The 19,850-nt window shown below is 37.8% G+C and overlaps 1 protein-coding gene across 7 annotated transcripts in view; it reads left to right on the top strand.

Annotated features, from left to right (window-relative positions):
- The window catches only part of LOC127970060 (sorbin and SH3 domain-containing protein 1), a 44,424-nt gene extending 24,599 nt beyond the window's left edge, over positions 1–19,825 (top strand). For 5 of the 7 annotated variants that reach the window (XM_052572280.1, XM_052572281.1, XM_052572282.1 and 2 more), the window contains 13 exons: positions 2,529–2,578; positions 5,500–5,672; positions 11,198–11,283; positions 11,888–12,052; positions 12,169–12,215; positions 12,343–12,457; positions 12,549–12,674; positions 13,983–14,177; positions 14,364–14,912; positions 15,901–15,999; positions 16,489–16,673; positions 16,836–16,942; positions 17,163–19,825. In XM_052572280.1, the coding sequence (XP_052428240.1) occupies positions 2,529–2,578; positions 5,500–5,672; positions 11,198–11,283; positions 11,888–12,052; positions 12,169–12,215; positions 12,343–12,457; positions 12,549–12,674; positions 13,983–14,177; positions 14,364–14,912; positions 15,901–15,999; positions 16,489–16,673; positions 16,836–16,942; positions 17,163–17,230 (1,965 nt within the window). In that variant the 3' untranslated portion in view covers positions 17,231–19,825. Of the gene's footprint in view, positions 1–2,528; positions 2,579–5,499; positions 5,673–8,106; positions 9,442–11,197; positions 11,284–11,887; positions 12,053–12,168; positions 12,216–12,342; positions 12,458–12,548; positions 12,675–13,982; positions 14,178–14,363; positions 14,913–15,900; positions 16,000–16,488; positions 16,674–16,835; positions 16,943–17,162 lie in introns of all 7 variants that reach the window. The other 2 variants (XM_052572284.1, XM_052572283.1) reach the window with 2 other exon arrangements.
- The last annotated feature ends 25 nt before the right edge of the window (positions 19,826–19,850 follow it).

Here is a 19,850-nt window from a genome sequence, read left to right as displayed (position 1 = left end):
GAATATTGTCTTTTAGGTTCCGCAGTTAAAACAAAGTCACATAGGTTTGTAACAACACAGTAGTGAGTAAATAATGACAAAATTTTCATTTTGGGGGGAACTATGCCTTTTAAGGCTAGATTCATTGTACATTAAGGCTTACATACTGAAATTAGACCCTGTATCCCCCAATGTGACAACTGGACATACCAGATAAGATGATGGGAAATTCTCAAGGAATGATATATCACCATTATTACTTCCTGAGATGTCATTTCCATTTAAGTTATATACCTAATATGAGAAATGCTATTTCGGTTGGCATTTCAAATAACCTAAGGCTTTGAAACCATATCCTCGGTGACATACTGTGCACATCACTTTCACCAACCGTCTCCGTGGGTCATGTCAAGAATGTTAAGCTTAGATCTCACTTATAACAGTTCTGACTTTACTGTCGTGGTTGTCTGTTTCATTTAGTCGTCCTTGCAGTTAAGTTAACACAGAATCATCGTTTTAGTCTGTTTACATGGTATTTTATACCATACTATTTAAAAAAAATGTGCTTTTAAATACAGTATACAGGGCTTTCTGTACTTTCTAATGCCAGTAGCAGTGTTTATATTATACTTAATTGCATAATTTTACTTTCTTATCATCTCATCTCAACAGCTGCATCACACTAAGATATTGTTCTGGCTGTCACAAGCATTTAGATTAAGATGCGTGCCACTTCAGATAAGGCTTTCATGCATGCTTCCTGTTTGCTTATTCTTCGCATCTGTGCCAAGTCTTGTGCGAAAGCCTCTTGGGATGCTGTACTACCTTTTTTTAGAGAAGGAAAATGGGTAGAAAGAAAAAAATTGACGAAAATACTGGAGGTCGCTTTGCACACGTAATAGCGGCTTGTTATGTCACTGGGTGTTCCTCAGGAAACAAAACTTCTAGAACATGACGCTGTATAAATAGAGCGATATTCTCTCACAAAGCCTGTATTCATTCGTGAAGGTTATTTGTGATCCTCTTTACCCCAGCAACCAATGGGATGAACATGTTGCGGTCAGGAGTTGAACTTTTCTTCTGTCGGTCACAAGAGGGGCTGGTGGGGTGCTGGCACGCATGTGGCATGCCTTTGAAGGGACAGCGGCAGGCTGGGATTGTGCAATCGTATTTGCAAACACCACTTGTGCTTTTTCCTTCGGAGGTGTGGTGTCACGCTATTTTTACCATCTGTGACGTGCACTTAGGGAAAAGCAACAGAAACAGCAGCCTAAAATTAAACGCCTGCAAACCATTCAAAATGAAAGGGGGGCTACAGGCCGTCCCAGCGAATGGCTCTCTCTGATCTGCCGTCGGGAGTTGCTGCCCAGCAATAACAGCCACTCTCCTTATTGGCTTGACGCATACAGTGCCCTGTAGATTACTTAAAAATTGTTGTCTGTTACTGATTTCAAATTACATGATGGAAATTGTAGTCAGTAATATAATCCATTACAATGCACACTTTAGGTAATATAATCAGACTACTTTTAATTACTTTTGACCTAACTTGTTGATCACATAGATTTGAATTGGATTATTTTGTACCACATTATTTTTTTTTTATATTATCAACACTGTGAAGTGCATTATATGTCACAGTTTTTTGAACTGGGGTTTGTAATGTAAGTGCAGGGGTTTCGTGAATTTATCAAAGAAAAATAAATACTAGCTTACCTGAACACTATAAAATAGAAATATCTCATTTGTTTACCTGCATGTCAGTGTTGCCGTTAACCGACATCAGAGAACTGAAAACTGATGTTAAATTATAATATTTAAAACTTAAATCTCGCAGGGAATATTTTAGTTTAAAATAATACATGAATATTTAATAAATACATACCAAAAATCTAAATATATGTAATCTAAATATTAGCGTTTTAAAATGTAATATAATCTAATTACAAGTACTTAATGTTTGGAATCTGAATGCGTGATTAGATTACATGTAATCAGTTGCTACCCAGCACTGGATGCCCGTTATGTGAACTTCCTTTGGTGTACTATTAATATCGGCCTGTGATTTTTGTACAGCATGTTCGATCCAACACTCGTGATATTCTTGATATATGTGTGTAAATCTATTTGTGTGTGTGTCTGCGCATGTAATTTGGCCTGCTTCCCGCACCAGCTGGTTAATTGTCTCTCTGTCTGGCCGGCCAGTAATGAGAGTGACTCAATAGAAGACAAAAGAGAGCCTCGGTGAGAGACAGCAGCTGATTGGTGGAAGCACTGACAGCCCCCTCCCAAAATGGGCGCCCCTCACAGCCCCTGCTAATCCCACCCCTCGCTCCCAGTCGCTTGTTTTCCCCCCTAACTTGCATGCAGGCCAGAATACTTGCTTACTTCTCCACGCTCTGCTTCATCCGGAGGACCTAAGAGTTTCAGAGCTTTGGACGCGGCAGACGTTGACAAGCCTGACTGACTAATGCACCTTCTCCCTTTCCAGCTGCCAGAGAGTCAAGCCTTTGGAGCTATCAATGACTTCTTTGTTTGGTTTGTTGCAGAGTGCCCCCTCTTTCAGCCCCTTGGAAACATCTTCCGACCTACAGCAATAGTAAGTCCATGTTCCTTTTTTCCCTCACAAATGTTCCTCTCCACCATTTTCTGACGCCCTTGTTGCATGTGGGTGTGTTTGTGTGTCTGTCTCGCTCTCCAGCCATCTATTCTCAGGCAGAGCTGTCACGGGGCTCTGGAGATTTCCCTCGTTTCCTTTCTTCTGTTTCCTGAACGACCATTTGCAATACAGGCTGTTTATGTTCGTGTGATGTATTTTTGCGTGCCTGCGTGTGTGTGTGCGTTCATTGGAGGAGAGGCATTGGATAGCGTGAAGATTTGTGTCTGAAAATAAAGCCTGGATGTCTTTTTAAGAGAGATAAGGGAACTTGTACCTCCACCCATTCTGTTAAGAGAAATCCCCCAAATCTTTATGTGCTGTTAGTGAAAGTGAAATGTCATTTTTCTATTGACATCTTTCCCTGAAATGGGGAATTTACATAAAAACCTTCATAACAGCAATATTGTGTCTTTAATATTTATATTATGTATTTAAATTATTCTTTTAATTCTTTTATTTTACATTTGAACAGGTTTTAATTTTTTAAAACAACTTTAATCATTAATTTAATTAATTATATAAATGTAAACTAACTTAATTCACAAAGAAAATATTTATTCATATTCATTTACATTTATTAATTTGGCATACACTGTTATCCAAAGCATTGTTTACAAAAAAACAAAAAAAAAAAAAACAGGAAGGGAAATAAGAATTTATGTAAACATAGAATAATATCTATTTTTCATTATTATTGTTTAACATTTATTTATTAAGCTTATTTATTTCTTATTTCCTTATTCATTTTATTTCTTTTTTATTGATTTTGAAGCTTGAAGTTATGTGCTCTTGGTAGAACATTTTATTCTTAAAGTGAATATTTGCTGGAAAAACATCTGAAGTAATGTCATATAAGCTTTCTTTAAAAGCATTCTTTAAAAAAATTGAACAGTAAACATATTCATGAGTTTAAACAGTTTAACATTTTTCTTTGCTACCTTCATCAAAACTGTAACGGTAAAACATACGAATGAATGAATCTTTTGTGGTGCTTACATTTCTCTTAAGAATCTCTGGCGCAAGGTTTTAGCCAAACAGTCTTCTCTTTGGTGTGTGGATCTTTTTGATGTTTGGATGTGGAGTTTATTGTTTTATCAAAAGCCTCATGGTTCAGTTATAAACCAGGAGGCCAACTAGTGTTCAGCCAAAACACTAAACCGAAAATATGCTCTCATGACTTGAGGAATGTGTGACAGATGTTACCCTGTGTAAGTGTAACCCTGAGAGAAACATAGTTCTGCTTTATGGATCTGCTTTTAACAGATCCTTGAAAAGGAGCCGAACAGCATGAAAATACTTTACTCCGCTTTACTAATGGTCAGAAAAATCTGGTAAGACCATCTCCGCTCCAGCAGTTGTCAGGCAGCTGCTCAGGTTCCTGAGTTTGGAGCCAGTGACGTGGGTTCATCTCACACTTCTCCAGCGGAAATCATCCGATGCATCCCTGGAGTGATGGCATTCAAGGAGACTTTATTATGTGTATAGTATGATGGAATAATTCAGAAAGCTGGAGTCACAAGGACAGTGTCTTGTTCTCACACATAATTTTTTTTGAATATTTTATTGTTTCTACCTATGAAAAAGTAGGAAGGTATGCTAGGGCCCTAAGGATTTCATTGGCATGTTGAGTAGTAACTGTTAATATGATTATAACGCAACAAAGCTGCCGATGTGTAGGACCATTGTCTGTGCATTTAAAATCCTTGTCATGGTTAAGATTCCCTCCCAACTCACTTAGCATGTAGCCCATGTGTGTCTGCTGTGCTAACCCTCCTGAAAAAAACAATTGAAGGTCTTTTTTAGACTGTCAGGCTGGTCTGGTTTAGGGTTTTGATCACTTGTAAGCTGATCATACTGTGAGACTAAATAGACCAATTTAATCCAGCTACAACCATCATACATTTTTTATTTTTCAGCACAGAATAGTCTGGTGAAACATAACAAGGCCTTACTGAACTCTAGACAGGCCGTTTTATGACTTTATTGCATACAGAATAGTGACTTATTCGATAAGTAAGCATGATATACTTCAGTTTTTCTTAAACCAACATGTAAAAATTAAACAGCCTGACTACAGTTCATTATATGGGAAGACCTGACACAGGACAACTTATTAAAGTTGTGCATTCCTAAAAACTTCTGTATGGTTTCCTGTAAGCACATACTGTAGGCGTAATTGACTAACTTCTACATATAGAAAGCTTCAAGTATGTTTTTTAAAGGATGCCACACAGGCCTCTGAGGAATGTTGTGATAAGGGCCAGAGCAGCTGGTGCTGTCTCATTTAAATCAAAGAGCAAACACAAGCTGGCTAAAAACTTGAAAACTTGTTTGGCTTACATTACATTAGTAAAATACATTTTCATATATTCTTCAGTCAGGAATTTATTTATTTATTATTTTTATTTGTAAAAGAATGTGAATATTCATTTGAAGCATATAATACTACTAGTATACTAATAGTAATAATGTTTCTTGTTTTAGTTAAAAAAAATGAAATTGTGAAATAATTAATATAATGTAATATAATGTATTTATCAAATTAAACCACACACAAACCATACATAAAACATATACTATTTTATAATATTACATATTACATTTTTTAATGCGAGCAAATATAATCAATGACAAAATGCTTTTTTTTTTTTTTCGATTCAATGATATACTTTCTGTTGTGTAGTTTTTCTATTTCACATTTCTATTTTTTCTATTTGTCTTGTTTTATATATGCTTTTAATAATACGCATTTTCTTTTTATATAAACGTGGCACTAGCATTCTGTTCTGTTCATGTCTGACATGTCGTGTGAAGATGATGATTTATGTGAGTCACAGTCTCGTATCTCTATTTGTGCCCAGCTCAGCCTGTAAAGCAGGCAACGGTGAAGTGGAGAAGGACAGCTTGTCTGCCAGTGGGCAGGCAGCTCCGGAATGTGATCGGCACATTTACAAGAGTGTCCTGGAGGGCGGCGACATCCCACTGCAGGGCCTGAGAGCGCTAAACAAGCGCCACCCCAGCACTTCTTCTAAAGGTAGGCTTCTAGGCTTTTAACCTACATTTATTGAGATTCAAATGTTATTCAGGTTTTAAATGTTTTTAATTTAAAGGGATACTCCACCCCAAAATGAAAATGTTGCCATTAATCACTTACCCCCATGTCGTTCCAAAACTGTAAAAGCGTTGTTCGTCTTCAGAACACAATTTAAGATATGTTGAATGAAAACCGGGAGGCTTGTGAATGTCCCATAGACTGCCAAGTAAGTTACACTGTAAATAAAAGTATGAAAGACTTCATCAGAATGGTCCATCTGCCATCAGTGGTTCAACCATAATGTTATGAAGCGACGAGAATACTGTTTGTAAGCGAAGAAAACAAAATTAACAACTTTATTCAAGAATTCCTTTGTCAACAGTGTCCTCTGTGTCTCTCCACATCACTCAAACTTCCTACCTTTCTGTGTCAGCAACACCACAAGGATGCGCTGTTTTCTTTCAAATCAAAGCATAAATACATGTAGAACCAGCACATCCTTGTGACGCAGCTGACAAAAGAGCGTAGGCAGTTTGAGTGATGTGCTTCATAACGTTACGGTTGAACCACTGATGGCAGATGGTGTATTCTGACCATGTCTTTCATACTTTTCTGGACTTTACAGTGTAACTTACTTGGCAGTCTATGGGACAGTCAAAGCCTCTCGGTTTTCATCCAAAATATCTTAAATTGTGTTCTGAAGACAAACAAACCTTTTATTGGTTTGGACCGACATGGGGGTAAGTGATTAATGACAACATTTTCAGTTTGGGGTGGAGTATAGAACCTTTTAAGGATTTATAATTGAAATTACATTGGGCTATTGTAAAGCCAATGCATTTGTTGCCTGTTGAGCCCCTTTTCATCAGCATTTTCCACATTCCTTCCTTCCTTCTCGATACCACGCAAATAACACAGCTCATTTGTCTTTCTGTGTTTTGTTAAAGCTTGCCATTCTTCACAGTTGAAACATAACAGATGTCTAGTTTGACCTTTAGTCATTCTCTCCACACCGGTCTGTTAGACAGAATGAGCTCATGAGGTTCGGCTCAGTTGGGTGTCCAACTGCTTTAGAAGTGGGCCATGGTGTGGACAGGGAGGAAAGGGGATAGACGTAGAGATTAATAAATGGATTTGATGGTAGACAGTCACCCTGCAGAAGAGATAAACATGCAGCATGTTCAGGGGTGGTCAGGTATGAGGGGTCAGCTGTCAGAGTGAGGTCATGAATGGAATGCCAGCACATCTGACCCGGAGGATGGGCCGCTCGGGTCAAAAAGGGTTGCAGATGATGACTGTGTCCATTAATAGTTAACATGACCCACATGTTTGGACAGGAGCTTTGTTGATCACTGGGTGAAGATCTCTTAATTAACTCGTTTCTGTCTGCTTTGAATTTCCAAGACAACATTTTGAATACAGAACATACAATGCAGTCATGTATTTTGTCGTTGAGTCATGTGTGACACTTCATAAAGATATGTTTTTTTTATTTAAAATTGAGTATAAAGAAATCAAGACAAAAATTAATTACAGTACACAGTGAGCTGGGGTGTTTGAATCTGGCTTGCAACGTTTCCCTTTTTCCCCCTCCTATCAATTCCTGCTGTATTTTTGTCAATATAATGTAGACATCTGTTAACATTCTGGCTGTAATTCCTGTGGAGAGCAGTTGGTAACTTCACAACATACTTGAGGTTTCTTTGGTGAGAAATCCCAAGATTTGTGGAGCACTCAAGAAGCGTTTACATGAGTTTATGACCACATTGGGAGTAAGTGCCTGTCTTGGTGTGGTTTGGGGAGCCTGTGAGAGGTCAAAGGGAAAATCATATTGGCACATTTGGACAAACCTTGACAAGAGGAAACAGATGATGCATTTGGTTGGACTGAGGTTTTAGAGTAGAAGTAGAGTAAATGCTAAATAAATTTTAGACACCTTGGCTTTGTGTATATGTTAACTCTGTAATGCATTTACCCGTAAAGAAATGTTCAGACTTAGAGTTTAGAAAAATCATGGATGGATCCCATTATCTAATTGTGACGGTATCACTTTTATCTATCAGGATGTCCTACCAAATGCTAGGTAAGTGTATACGTTAGAGTTAGGGGTTAGTATTTGTTTCAGTGTTGTGTAGATAGTCAGCCCTGTGTTTGACCTTATTGTTGAAAACTTGTTCATTTTTGCAGTTAACTGGTTTGGGGGTTGGGGGGGCAATGTATTACAATCAAACTTTACATATTTAAACTCAGAGTAGAACCTCTTTGAATGCTCTTGATTCTGTACTGACAAAATATTCTTTGTTTTGAATATTTATTTAGAAATTGATGTGACATTTCTTTCATTATTTTCCAGTTGTGTGGTACTATAGTGTCTTTGCTTGTTATGAGTGTAATCTAATTCACTGTTTGGTCTGTTACCCTGCATGCCTGCCAGTGGATTATAAAGGTGGGAATGGCTGTATGATTTCATCCTGCTCTTCTGTAAATACTCACTCAGTTCTTGCCACTAATGCACTAGCTTCTCAATATAAGACTAAAAAGTCCTTGTCTGCTGCCAAAGCCTGCATCCCTCAAATCCTTCCCTCCAAGTTTAAACCCAAGCTATCGCCCTCTACTGATGAGAGCCTGGAAAGACGAACTGAGCCAACACAACAGCGGCCTAAAGCGCACAGCTGCGAGGATCTGCATCACGAGGCTTGTGGCTCACGCAATGGAGATACGACAGACACCGATCACAGGTTAAACTCAGCTTGCAAGTGCAAAGGTTCACCTGAGAGCAGGAACCTGCATAAAAATGGACCTGTTGTGGGATCTGTGAGGAGCACAGCCGAGTTCTCCACCCTCTATCGGAACATGCACAACATTCAGAGGCCGAGCTCCCTGGGCTCCAGCCCCCAGGGTAGTGTCCGTTGCCTGGCTTCCTTTTTTGAGAAGCCGGGCGATGACATTACTCTGGAGAGGACTGAGATTGTCCCCCGGGATTCTGTCACATTTCGAGTGATGGAGTTTGAGAGTATCATTCAGCGTTCAAACTCTGCACCCACTCGTTCCACCTCGATGCCCATACTCCCCAGTAACCCAAGTCCGCCCCACAGCCCTGCACCGGCCTGCTTTCTCCAGTCTGCTCTGTCAGCTGAGACTCTAGTCCTGTCAGGGCCTGAGGACTGTCCAGCTTTGAATAAAAAGGCCCAGACGCCCAAAGAGGAAGCTTATGTATCGGACAAGTGCCCAAACACCACAAGAACTGACTTCCCACTGGATCTAAATGAGGGCAAATTGGAGGAGAAAAACAGTTGCATTCATGACCCTGCCAAAGAGACTCCATTTGGCGGTACCTCAGAACCCACAGGTCACCACCACCACAATCACTTCCCCTTCCACACCAAACAGAGCAAGTGTAAAGGCACCTGCCCAGCTTCCTACACACGTTTCACCACAATCCTCAGGCATGAGCGCCAACAGGCCAACACCCAGCAGGAGAAGAAGTGCACTCCCCCCAGGAACTTGCTTCTGATGGGACCAGCACCTTTCTCTTTACGGAGGTCCCTACACAGTCAACAGGCCAAAAAGACTTGTGCATTCTCTGCCATGAAGCCCATGACTGGAGATGTCATCTCGGCCAAACTGAAGCCTTTGATTCCCCAGCGCCTGTCCTCTTTGGAGGTGCTGGAGAGGCTCAGTAATGGAGACAGCTCTCCCTGTGAGGGGTGCAACTCAGATGACCTCATGGATGCGGAGGGCTCAGAAGCCAGTAAAGATCACTCTGAAGGTGGCTATATTGAGAGTGTCATGAGTGTCAGATTGTCCACACTCATGTTCGGGCATGACGATGTCTGTGATCACTCATCTTCCTCCAGCCTTTCTTTCTCCTGTCTGCTACCACCGAATGACTTTACTTTTTCCATTTCTGCTGTGTGCCGACTTTGTGTGGTTTGTAACAAGATTGGCATATTATCCATTTCTGTTCTGTAGTGTAAAAGTTTCATGTCACCTTTTTTTTTTTCTCAGAGTTCCACTTTTTTCATTACCATTTTAACATATTATCCAGAATTAGCAACAAACCAAGAGCAGACTTTAAAACAAAGAGCCTATCATAGTGCAGCCTCCAAAAGTACAACCCTAGAGAGTACAAAACGGTATTTTCAAAACGGATTTCAAAACATTCTTCAATAAAGTTTAAGCTATTTTTTTGAGCAAAAATTTATTTAAAATACAAACAAACTGACAAGACTGTACCTAAGTTGTTTTATGAGGGAATGATCTATGCATCCCATGAAACATTGAGAATTATGTAATCAAATCATAAACAGTAGTATAATATAAAACTTTGACATATAGTCGTAAATTATAACACTACAATAAGGTTCATTAGTTACATTAGTTAACTACTTTAGTTGACATGAACTAAGAATGAACTTCTACAGTATTTATTAATCTTCAGTAATGTTAACTTCAACATTTACCAATGCATTATTAAAATGAAAATTTGTGTTTGTTAAAATTAGTTAATGTGCTGTGAATTAACATTAACTATTATTGTACTGTTCATTGTTAGTTCATGTTAGTTAATGTATTAACTAATGTTAACTAATGGAACCTTATTGTAAAGTGTTACCAAATATTTACTTGTTGAAAATGAAACTGCATCGGTCTCTATATCCCCATCGTTTTTAGAAGTTACAGAATACTTATTATTTGCCTTACTACGATCCATTATCATGTATTAATGTATACCAGAAATTCTGTTTTTATCCTTCCATAGAAAAATGATTAGAGTTGAAAACTGAGGGGAATTTTGGCACGGATTCACTCATTGTCATTTAGCTTCTTATCAGCTTGAGAAAATACTCAGGCCTCCCATGTTATTCCTGAACAAATGCAGTATGTACATTAAACAGGCATTTAACAGCGTTTCTTATGAATATAAATTTTATCTTACTGCAAAGCCTTATAATTTACAGCTTCATAGATTTTATCTGAAATAAGTCATCCCACAAAATAGTGTAACCCTAGCATGAGTCTGTTTTCAGTTTGTTTTCAAGTGTCAGAACCAGTTTATTTTTTTACTTGTTTACAATTACGTTTGTGTCTTAAGTTTTGATTTTTAAAAAAGCATTATACATATTACGCTGGACATTTTTTAAAACAATGTCTGAATGTTGTGTATTTCAACCATACTTTTTTTCCAATGCATGCATCTTTTTATTTTGACAGACCATGGCTTATGCTTATCCTGCAGATCTCAAAATACGTAGATAATAGACTATTGTAATTTTAAACTGTAAGATGTGTAAGCCATTGTATGTTCATACATTTAGATATGTATTTTATTTGCATTCTTTTGTTGTATTTATTCTCTCCAGAGTGTCTACTGTATATCATCCCCATTGACTCTTTTAAACTCTGTATAAATGGGCATTTCAGAAATATGAAGTGTTGTGATTTGAATCATGGCACTTACTCTTTCTTTGTGTAATTATGCTTATCATGGCAACAGAAAGTGAGTCCTGTGTTTTTTCAAACAGAATCGGATTCCTCACATCCATTAAACCAAGGAGATCATGGAGAAAACTCAGACGAGGCCGTCCGGAAACGCTACGGAGATAAAGAGGTGCCATTTGTTTTGACATTATCTTCCCACCACAAACAAATCATTTTCTTAATCAGTATGTTTTTTTTTCTTCCCATGAACAACATGTAAACATCTTTAAAACAAGATAATTTTGTTTGTGAAAGAACATTGATAACATGACTTGTTTTCAAAGAGTATATCTTGAAATTAAGTAGACTTTCCTCCCCAAATGACAAAATAATTTATGTATCATAAAACTGTAAAAAAAAAAAAAAATCTAATAAATAATAATAAGCAAAATATTTCCTCTAAAAACATCTTATTTTACACAATTTTATAAATGTATTTTGTTTTAAGGACATGCTAAGGGTGACATTTTCACATGGAAAATATTTAACAAATAAATGATAGAGATTTCTTTTTGTTTTATTAATCTTTTATATAAATTGTGTTAATTTTACATTCTGTATTTTAAGTAGTTTAGGAATATATACTACTGTGTATGTATATATATATTATTTTTAAGATTTAAGATTTTTAAGCATGTTTTATGGAGACTTAATTTGACGCTATACAATTTGGTAAATTTATAATTGGCATAAACCCCTCTCTTTATGAATGAAATGCCTGTTTCTTTTTACAGAAAATTCTGGAAGAGCAGAGACGTTTAAAGCGAGAGCAGGAAGAGGCAGATACAGCCGCTCGGAGACATGCTGGGCTGGTTGTGACTCATCAACAGTTCATAACTAATGACCGCTTCGGCGACCTGCTGGTTATTAATGAGAAAGAGAAGAGAAAAACCATAGAGGTGACATATCTTCTGTTTTATGCTTTAAAAACATATTGTTTGATGCTTCCTGCCTTTTTGTGCTGTACCGGATGCAGTATTGTTAAATAATGCTAATGGTCTGTTGTTGTTTGCAGAGGACTCCTGCTCTGGCTCAATTCGACTTCAGAGCAGAAAGTTTAAAGTAAGTGTTTCACAATTCAGATCTAAGGATGTTAATAAGATCATTAAAAATTGTTTGTTAATAACAGCATGTTAAGTTTAGAATACGACATCACAAATCTAACCACATTTTACTTCCCCTTTATCAGGGAACTACCATTTCAAAAAGGAGACATTGTATACATCTACCGGCAGGTTGATCAGAACTGGTTTGAGGGTGAGCATCATGGGAGAGTTGGGATTTTTCCGCGTAGCTACGTTGAGGTATGTTTTCTTTATCCTTTAGTATTATGTTTTTTATTCATAGAGTTTCAGAGTGTGTAGTCACTTTTTGTCTCTTATGCTGTTTCTCCAGATCTTGCCCCCTACAGAAAAGGCTCAGCCCAAAAAGAGTGCCCCGGTCCAGGTGCTGGAATATGGAGAGGCTATTGCTCGATTCAATTTCACTGGTGACACTGCTGTTGAAATGTCTTTCAGAAAGGTATTGTTTCAGCAATTTAATACAGCTTAAATACAGCTTAAAGCTTTAGTCTAAGAGTTGACAATCTTAACCACACGTAGTGTACAACTACTGATATGACAGCAACAAGAACTAGAGAGATTATTATATATGTGTATGCTTAGTTTAGAAAACTACCATTGAATAATCCTTCAATGTCATGCATTCTGTTATTATAAAACACACTTAAAGTGTGATGAAACAAGCTGAGCAGAAAGCTTTCGGAAACATGGAAGAATAAAAATACAAATAAATGAAGATCAGTTTTTAACTCTGCAAATTAAGCCAAACATTCAGGACAGATTTATCACCAGCCAGCTGAATAAAATGTGCTATATAGAGACAGCAGTGACTATAAGCAATTTAGAAAGAAGATGATTACATATGAATGAGTCATATCTGGACATACGCATATCTAAGCAGACTTTATCTTGCAGACTTTATGACAGGCAAATTAGTCAGAAAATGTGTTCTTCTGAAATACCTAAGAACACTGCACTCACACCATTTCAAATGTGTGTGTGTGTGTGTGTGTGTGTGTGTGTTTGACTGATGATGGTGTATATACATAAACACTACCATTCAAACTTTTGGGGTCAGTAAGAATTTTAAATGTTTTTGAAAGAAGTTATGCTGCTTAATATTTTTGTAAGGAAACAGTGATTATTTTATTTATTTTGATTATTAAAAAAAAAACTTTCACTAGAGAGTTCAAAGACCATCATTTAAAACATATTTAAAAGTATAATTTTCTTACTAACCTCAAACTTTTGAACAATATATGTTTCAGTCATAAGGGTCAATTTTTCAAAATTGAGATATATACATCATCTGGAAGCTTAATAAACTAACTTTTCATTGATCTAAGATTTGTTAGGATAGGACAATAATTTGCTTTGAAGTGGCTTGGCTTGAAAATCTGGAATCTGAGGATGCAAAAAAAAAAATCGAAATATTGACAAAATCACCTCTAATGTTGTCCAAATGACATCTTAGTAATGCATATTACTAATCAAAAATTAAGTTTTGATATATTTATGGTTGTAAATTTACAAAATATCTTGATAGAACATGATTTCTACTTAATATCCAAATGATTTTTGGCATAAAAGAAAAATAAATATTTTTGACTCTGGCTGTTGCTACAAATATACTTGTGCGACTTGTTTTGTGGTCCAGGGTCACATATATAAATAAATATATATAAAAGAAAAATACATAAACAAATAAGTGTGTGTTGTTTGTGTCATGTCTTCAAGAACTCATTCAAAATCTTTTGTCTGCCTGTAGGGGGAGCGTATTACACTGATTCGCAGAGTAGATGAGAACTGGTATGAAGGCAAGATTTCTGGCACTAACCGGCAGGGCATCTTCCCCGTCACCTACATAGAGGTGCACAAGAGACCCCGAGTGAAAAATGGAGTGGACTACCCTGATCCCCCCATCAGCCAGTCACCTCACCGGAGCACTAATGCCTCTCCACAGGTAAAAACCTGACAATAGTCGTGGTCTTAGATAATTTTCTTTCAACTCACTGTTTTCACTTTCACATTTGTTTTTGTTTATTCATTGTCTTGTATAGTGGTTCTCACTGTTTCACTTTTCATTTCCTCCTTCCTCTTTATTGTTTCCTTTCATTTCTTCTGGCACCCGGCCTTGCCCTCCAAAAAGCCCAGTTGTAATCGGGTCACCACCTCCCCTCTCCCTCTGCCGCGGTCTCCCCGCCGCTCAATCTCACCCGAAGTCCACGCAGTCTCCAACGAGTGGATTTCGCTCACTGTGGGCGGAGTCAGCAGCAGCCCACCCGCCGCACCCACCCCACCCCTCCCCCCTCTGCCAAATGCTTCGTACCGCTTGGGCGAATATCTGTCCCCTTCCATGTCAGCCAGTCCTGTGCCTCCCGTCAGCGGCAGCCCCTACTGCGTCTCCCCAATGGCTTCTCCCTCCACATCTCCTTTACCCCCGCCCTATCCGCCCCGCCCCTGCTCGGCCACCCCGTTCCTCACCTTCACTCCACCTCAAGGCGAGGACTTCCTCCTTTCTCCACCCTCTCCCCGCCTGTCCCGCAGCCTGAGTCCCTGTGGGGGTGCTGGGCTTGAGGGTTGGCTTACTCGGGGCAACAGGCTGGATCAGGAGTTTCAGGAAAGGGATGGGGCTGAAATAGACAGGGCTGGCAGCCTGCGCAAGGCTCCTTACAGCAGGAACAATAGTCCGGCAGAGGTATCTTCTGCATGGTGTGGTGTGTTTGTTAAAGGTGACCATCATATGGTGCCTAAGCTCAAGGAAGGTCACTGTTTACATCGGCACAAGTTGCAGATCTAACATGCTGAAATTTGGAAATTATATTTGACCCTTCTTATTGTGCTAGTGAGTTTCAATCACACATTTGAGGCTATTAAGAGAAACACAGATGAAAAGGAACTGCTGCATGTATCTCTAACATGATTACCATGAAGCTTGGATGTTGATATTTTTATATCATGCATGTCTGATACATATCTATAGAGTGTGCACACTGAAATGAAACAAGCACCCCTAAATCTAATTGGAAAAAGTATTGTTATTGTCTATTTAATATGTTTTTTGAGGCTGTTTCTTATTAGCAAATGTTGATATATGTGATTATTTGTGATTGATTTGATTAATCCGAAAAATGGGAATTTATCAGAAAAAAATATTGATCGACCTCCCTGATTTATATTAATAGTAGTTGGTTAATTCTGGGTAATTGTTTGAAGAACGCTTGTATTTTGTATCTGCGTTCAAATGACAAATATGTATTCGGTTATAAAAAGTGCTATACGGTTTGTGGTCAGTATGATTTTTAAAAGAAAGAAAAAGAAAAGCTACAAACACTAGAAATACAAGCTATCCTAAAGATTATTTCCACTAGAGGGAGCATCCCAGCATGATGTCACGCTGTTTTAATGTTTGACTGAAGTTTCAAAGGAAATGTGGTGACAGATACTAACTCACAGTGGTTTTCCAGTCCTTTATCTGTTTGATGTACTGTAAGGTACATTGTAAGGTTGTACTGCAGTTCTCTGCAAATAATAATGGACTGATGGAGTGGCAACCCTACAGCTGTTTGTGTCTGCTCCGAACCTCATGAATCGTTGTGTGCAGACATATATCGTATGTTTTAAAAAAATGCAGATAATTTGATTAATGTTCTTTGCCTTTTTCTATCTTTTTTTTTTTTTAACAGCCATTAAGAAATGATGTAGAATATTACGGCCGATCTTCAAGAAGTCCTGTCATGCTGTTTGACATTCAAGACAACAACATGAATGCCAATTCATTCACGGTAAATTAATTTTCATGAAGTCATAATTACTCTTAAATGCACATACTTATTCCTTGATGTCTTCTGTGTTGAATGATGAATATGAGCTATTTCATGTTCTGTATAGATTGGTCCTTATGATACACATCAGTCAATCACAAGGCTCATCTCAATTTTTAATTTTATGTGATATCTAATCCTTAAACTCACCCATGTAATGCATGATAAATCTCTGTACCCTGCAAGTAAGCCTGTCCTATATGATTGTGGCGTATGTTCCGCTCCTTCCACTTGCACTCACTCTGTTTGTCTTACTCTTCCATGCTTATCCTCTGGACACTACCATCCTTTCCGGCTTTCCTGGTATTAATGGACATTCCCTTCATTCTTCCCTGTTACTATCTTCTCTAACCACACTGCCCCTTCCTCAAACACAATTTTTCATCTGAATGACTGACCCCACTTCCTGGTTTGTGGCCACCTCTTGGGCCGACCCTCTTCCACCAATAGGAGGCAGTGTGTAATGAGATCATGAATATTGCAGAGACCTCAGTGAGGTACTGCAGCACTTTGTCACGCCCTATAGACTCCGCCCACCGACTCCTGCCTCCTCCCAGTAAACACTCTCTCATCATTTCCCAGCAACCCCTGTCCCAGAGCAGCAGTCCTGAGCCTGGACGCGTGAGCTGTGGGATGTAAGTATGATCTACCTCAGTGTGTTTCTGTGTCCACGCACCTGTAGTTTTCACTGACCTGCACTTTAAAAATGTAAGACGTCCCTCAGGAATCCACAAGAGCACTGTTAAAACATTATTTACACATTTTAAAATGACATGACATGTTTTGTTCTGCTGTAGATTTCAGGCTTTGTACAATTACATGCCTCAGAATGATGATGAGTTGGAGCTGCAGGAAGGAGACCTGGTCAGTGTCATGGAGAGATGTGATGATGGCTGGTTTGTGGGTATGTGTCATTGATCAGTGTATTGATTCTGCATTGTCATCTTTCCCATACTATATCCATCCATACATACATATAAATACTGTATATACTTTTATATATGAAACTACAGTGCTACTAAATCTATTTTTAAACCAGGATTATCGAGTTCTGTTGAGTTGTATGTTTTCTTTTGTTTGTGCCCAGACTCTTATGTACTGTATGCATTGGGTTCTCTGTGCAGGTACATCCAAGAGGACAAAACAGTTCGGCACTTTCCCAGGAAATTATGTGAAAGCTGTTAATTTGTGACATGATACTTTTGAAGAAATAATGGTTTGAATGAAGAGATTCTAACACTATGCTTAAGCAGCCTGATCCATTTGGGACACTCTACCTGTTGACGTCAAATGAAGACTATTTCTCCCCTCCAAAATTTGGTCTTTCCCAGATGAATGTCCAGGTATGTGATCATAAGGTGTGCGGCATGTCAGCAAAGAACACGCAGTTCAACTGTGCTACAGTGGCTGCATTTGTTGAAGGATTTAGAAGAATACATTATTTTTGCTTTTTGAAAATGTACAGACTCCGCTAAAAGCCATTAATATGAAGTATATCAGACTTGGAGAAGGTGTTTAAGTTTACAGCTGCGAATTGTACAACTTCATCACATACCTGACATTTCTGAAAAACATGAAATTCTACTATTTATTTTTGCTATAAAAGTTTGATGGTCTTGAGTGTGATTGTTAGAGACGACAGTGTATTGAAAGCACCTGAAGGTGTCCGTATTAAGGGTTACAGGTCAGAGAAGCTGTGAAACCATCAGAAGTTAGGTTAGCCATTTTGAAAAGTGTTTAAATTACAATTTACACTCCCATTGTGTAAAAAATGCATATTTATTGGGCCTTTTTTTACAAAAAGAAAATACTCTTTCATGAAGAGTATGATGTAAATTTCTATTCTGATGGGGGCTCAAAGGGTGAGACAACAACATTAGTATTTGCGAATCCAAGCAAAGCTATTTGTAGACATCAAAATGATGTAAATCAGTGTTGGTCATGTTAAAGAGGATAACGTCACAGCACTTACTGTACTCTCAGATTATACTGACATACAGAATGATGGTAACACTTTACAGTAAGGTCTGATTTGTTAACATTTATTAATTTTATGAGACATTAAACTGAGTTCCTGACTCTGTGGGTGTATAAATCCTAGAATGTCCCTCGAAAAGAGTAACGTGGTGCTCTGAGTGTGTAGAAAAGTGCTTTATAAATGTGACAAATTATTATTATTACGATTTATTTGAATGTATTAACATGAACTAACTATGAGCAACTATTGTTGACAAATAAAACCTTATTGTAAGATGTTACCACATTTCTGTTCATAAGATTACGATGGAGTGACCGACTTTAGAAACTCCAGATCTAACAAGCTTTTTAATTGGTTGAAAACAACAACAATCAAGCTTTAAGCGTTATGTAATATAGTGAGGTGAAGGGCTACGACTAAACCCCACTAAACAGATGCTTTGCCTCAAAACATGCTATTTATTAGTGCATATTTTGCTTTTTCAGTCATCCATTTTAGAATTGGTTGTTCTGAAGAGTGTTTCACGAGTCTGAGGCACAGTATTTTCCTCCGATAACAAGCCTTGATAACATCTTAACCCAGGTACCATTTGACAGTGACATTTACAGTGTTATGACTGGTAATATGGTTGCATGTTGGGAAACGATGATCCATATAAGATTGCTGTACCTCATTTTCAAAGTGCCATTCACAGTAGAGGATGCTACATGTGGACCGTTGTGTTCATTTAGTTAGGTAGTCACCATTGATTAACTTGTGGTCTTCCTTAACTGAATCTAGTTCACATCTACTCCAAATTGTAGATTTGCTTTTGCTTCCTTTTAAGAAGTAGAGTTGCAAATTTGAAGTTACAGGTTAGGATTTCTCCTTCAGATGAAATTGAGTCTTTTTGAATCTCCCCTTTAGTTTTATAAGCTCCATTCCATGTAATGCCAGAGAACGTGCTGCTAGAGAGCATGAGGGTCATCTGAGACGCTTACGCTTACCAGCCTTCCAATTCAAAACGAGAATTTGGAAAAGATCATTTGGACAGAAATGAGTAATTAAAAGTTTCTAGATGATATATTTTTCATTTTTTAAACCAGAGGTTGTTGCTAAAACATCCCTCAAGAAGTAATCACATAGAAGATTAACAAGGAATTCAGATACATATATATGTGATCTCTATAGGATATGATGTTTTGGCCTTTCAAACCGTTATAAGATAGCGTAGAATATCTGAATGTAGTACTCTGAGAAACTTTTAACATGGATGTGAACACAGTTGAAATTCAGTTTTCCTTATTCTGTCAGAGTTGTAAATATGTAAAATTAATTAAAGTGATCGAAGTTACAGCAACCTCTATGAATATTACAGTTTATATTAAATGAAGAATATTAGGAAAGCACAGATATTTGCTTAACACAGGCCGTCTCATATGATTGAAGGAGTGATTCTGACACTGTGTTGGGATTGAAATGCCTTTCTGTCTCATGGCTTCATTGAACTGTGCCTCAATTTATTTTATTTGTTTGCCTTGAGGTAAGCACGTTACTTTTTAAGGACTTTTAAAACTATGTTTTAGTGTGTCACAGGAGACAATTACTGAGTTCGTTACCGCAATCACATGAGTTGTTCAAGAGTGTGAGATGACACCTGAGATGTTTAATGTGTAAGTATTACTTTGTGGTCTGTATGCAGAGGCGAATTTTGCATTTTTTGTTTGTTTTTGTTTATTTGCAGTGCTGTTAATTACAATGAATTTAAAACACTATTTACTGCTGTGATTGCCTCATTATGCAATATTTAATAAACAATATTACAGCTTTTGACTGACTGTTTCTTGTTGTGATG

The sequence above is a fragment of the Carassius gibelio genome, chromosome B13 (assembly GCF_023724105.1).
Source record: "Carassius gibelio isolate Cgi1373 ecotype wild population from Czech Republic chromosome B13, carGib1.2-hapl.c, whole genome shotgun sequence".
Taxonomy (NCBI): Eukaryota; Metazoa; Chordata; class Actinopteri; order Cypriniformes; family Cyprinidae; genus Carassius; species Carassius gibelio.
The sequence above is the reverse complement of the archived record's forward strand: the minus strand, read 5'-3'. Positions and strand labels throughout refer to the sequence as shown.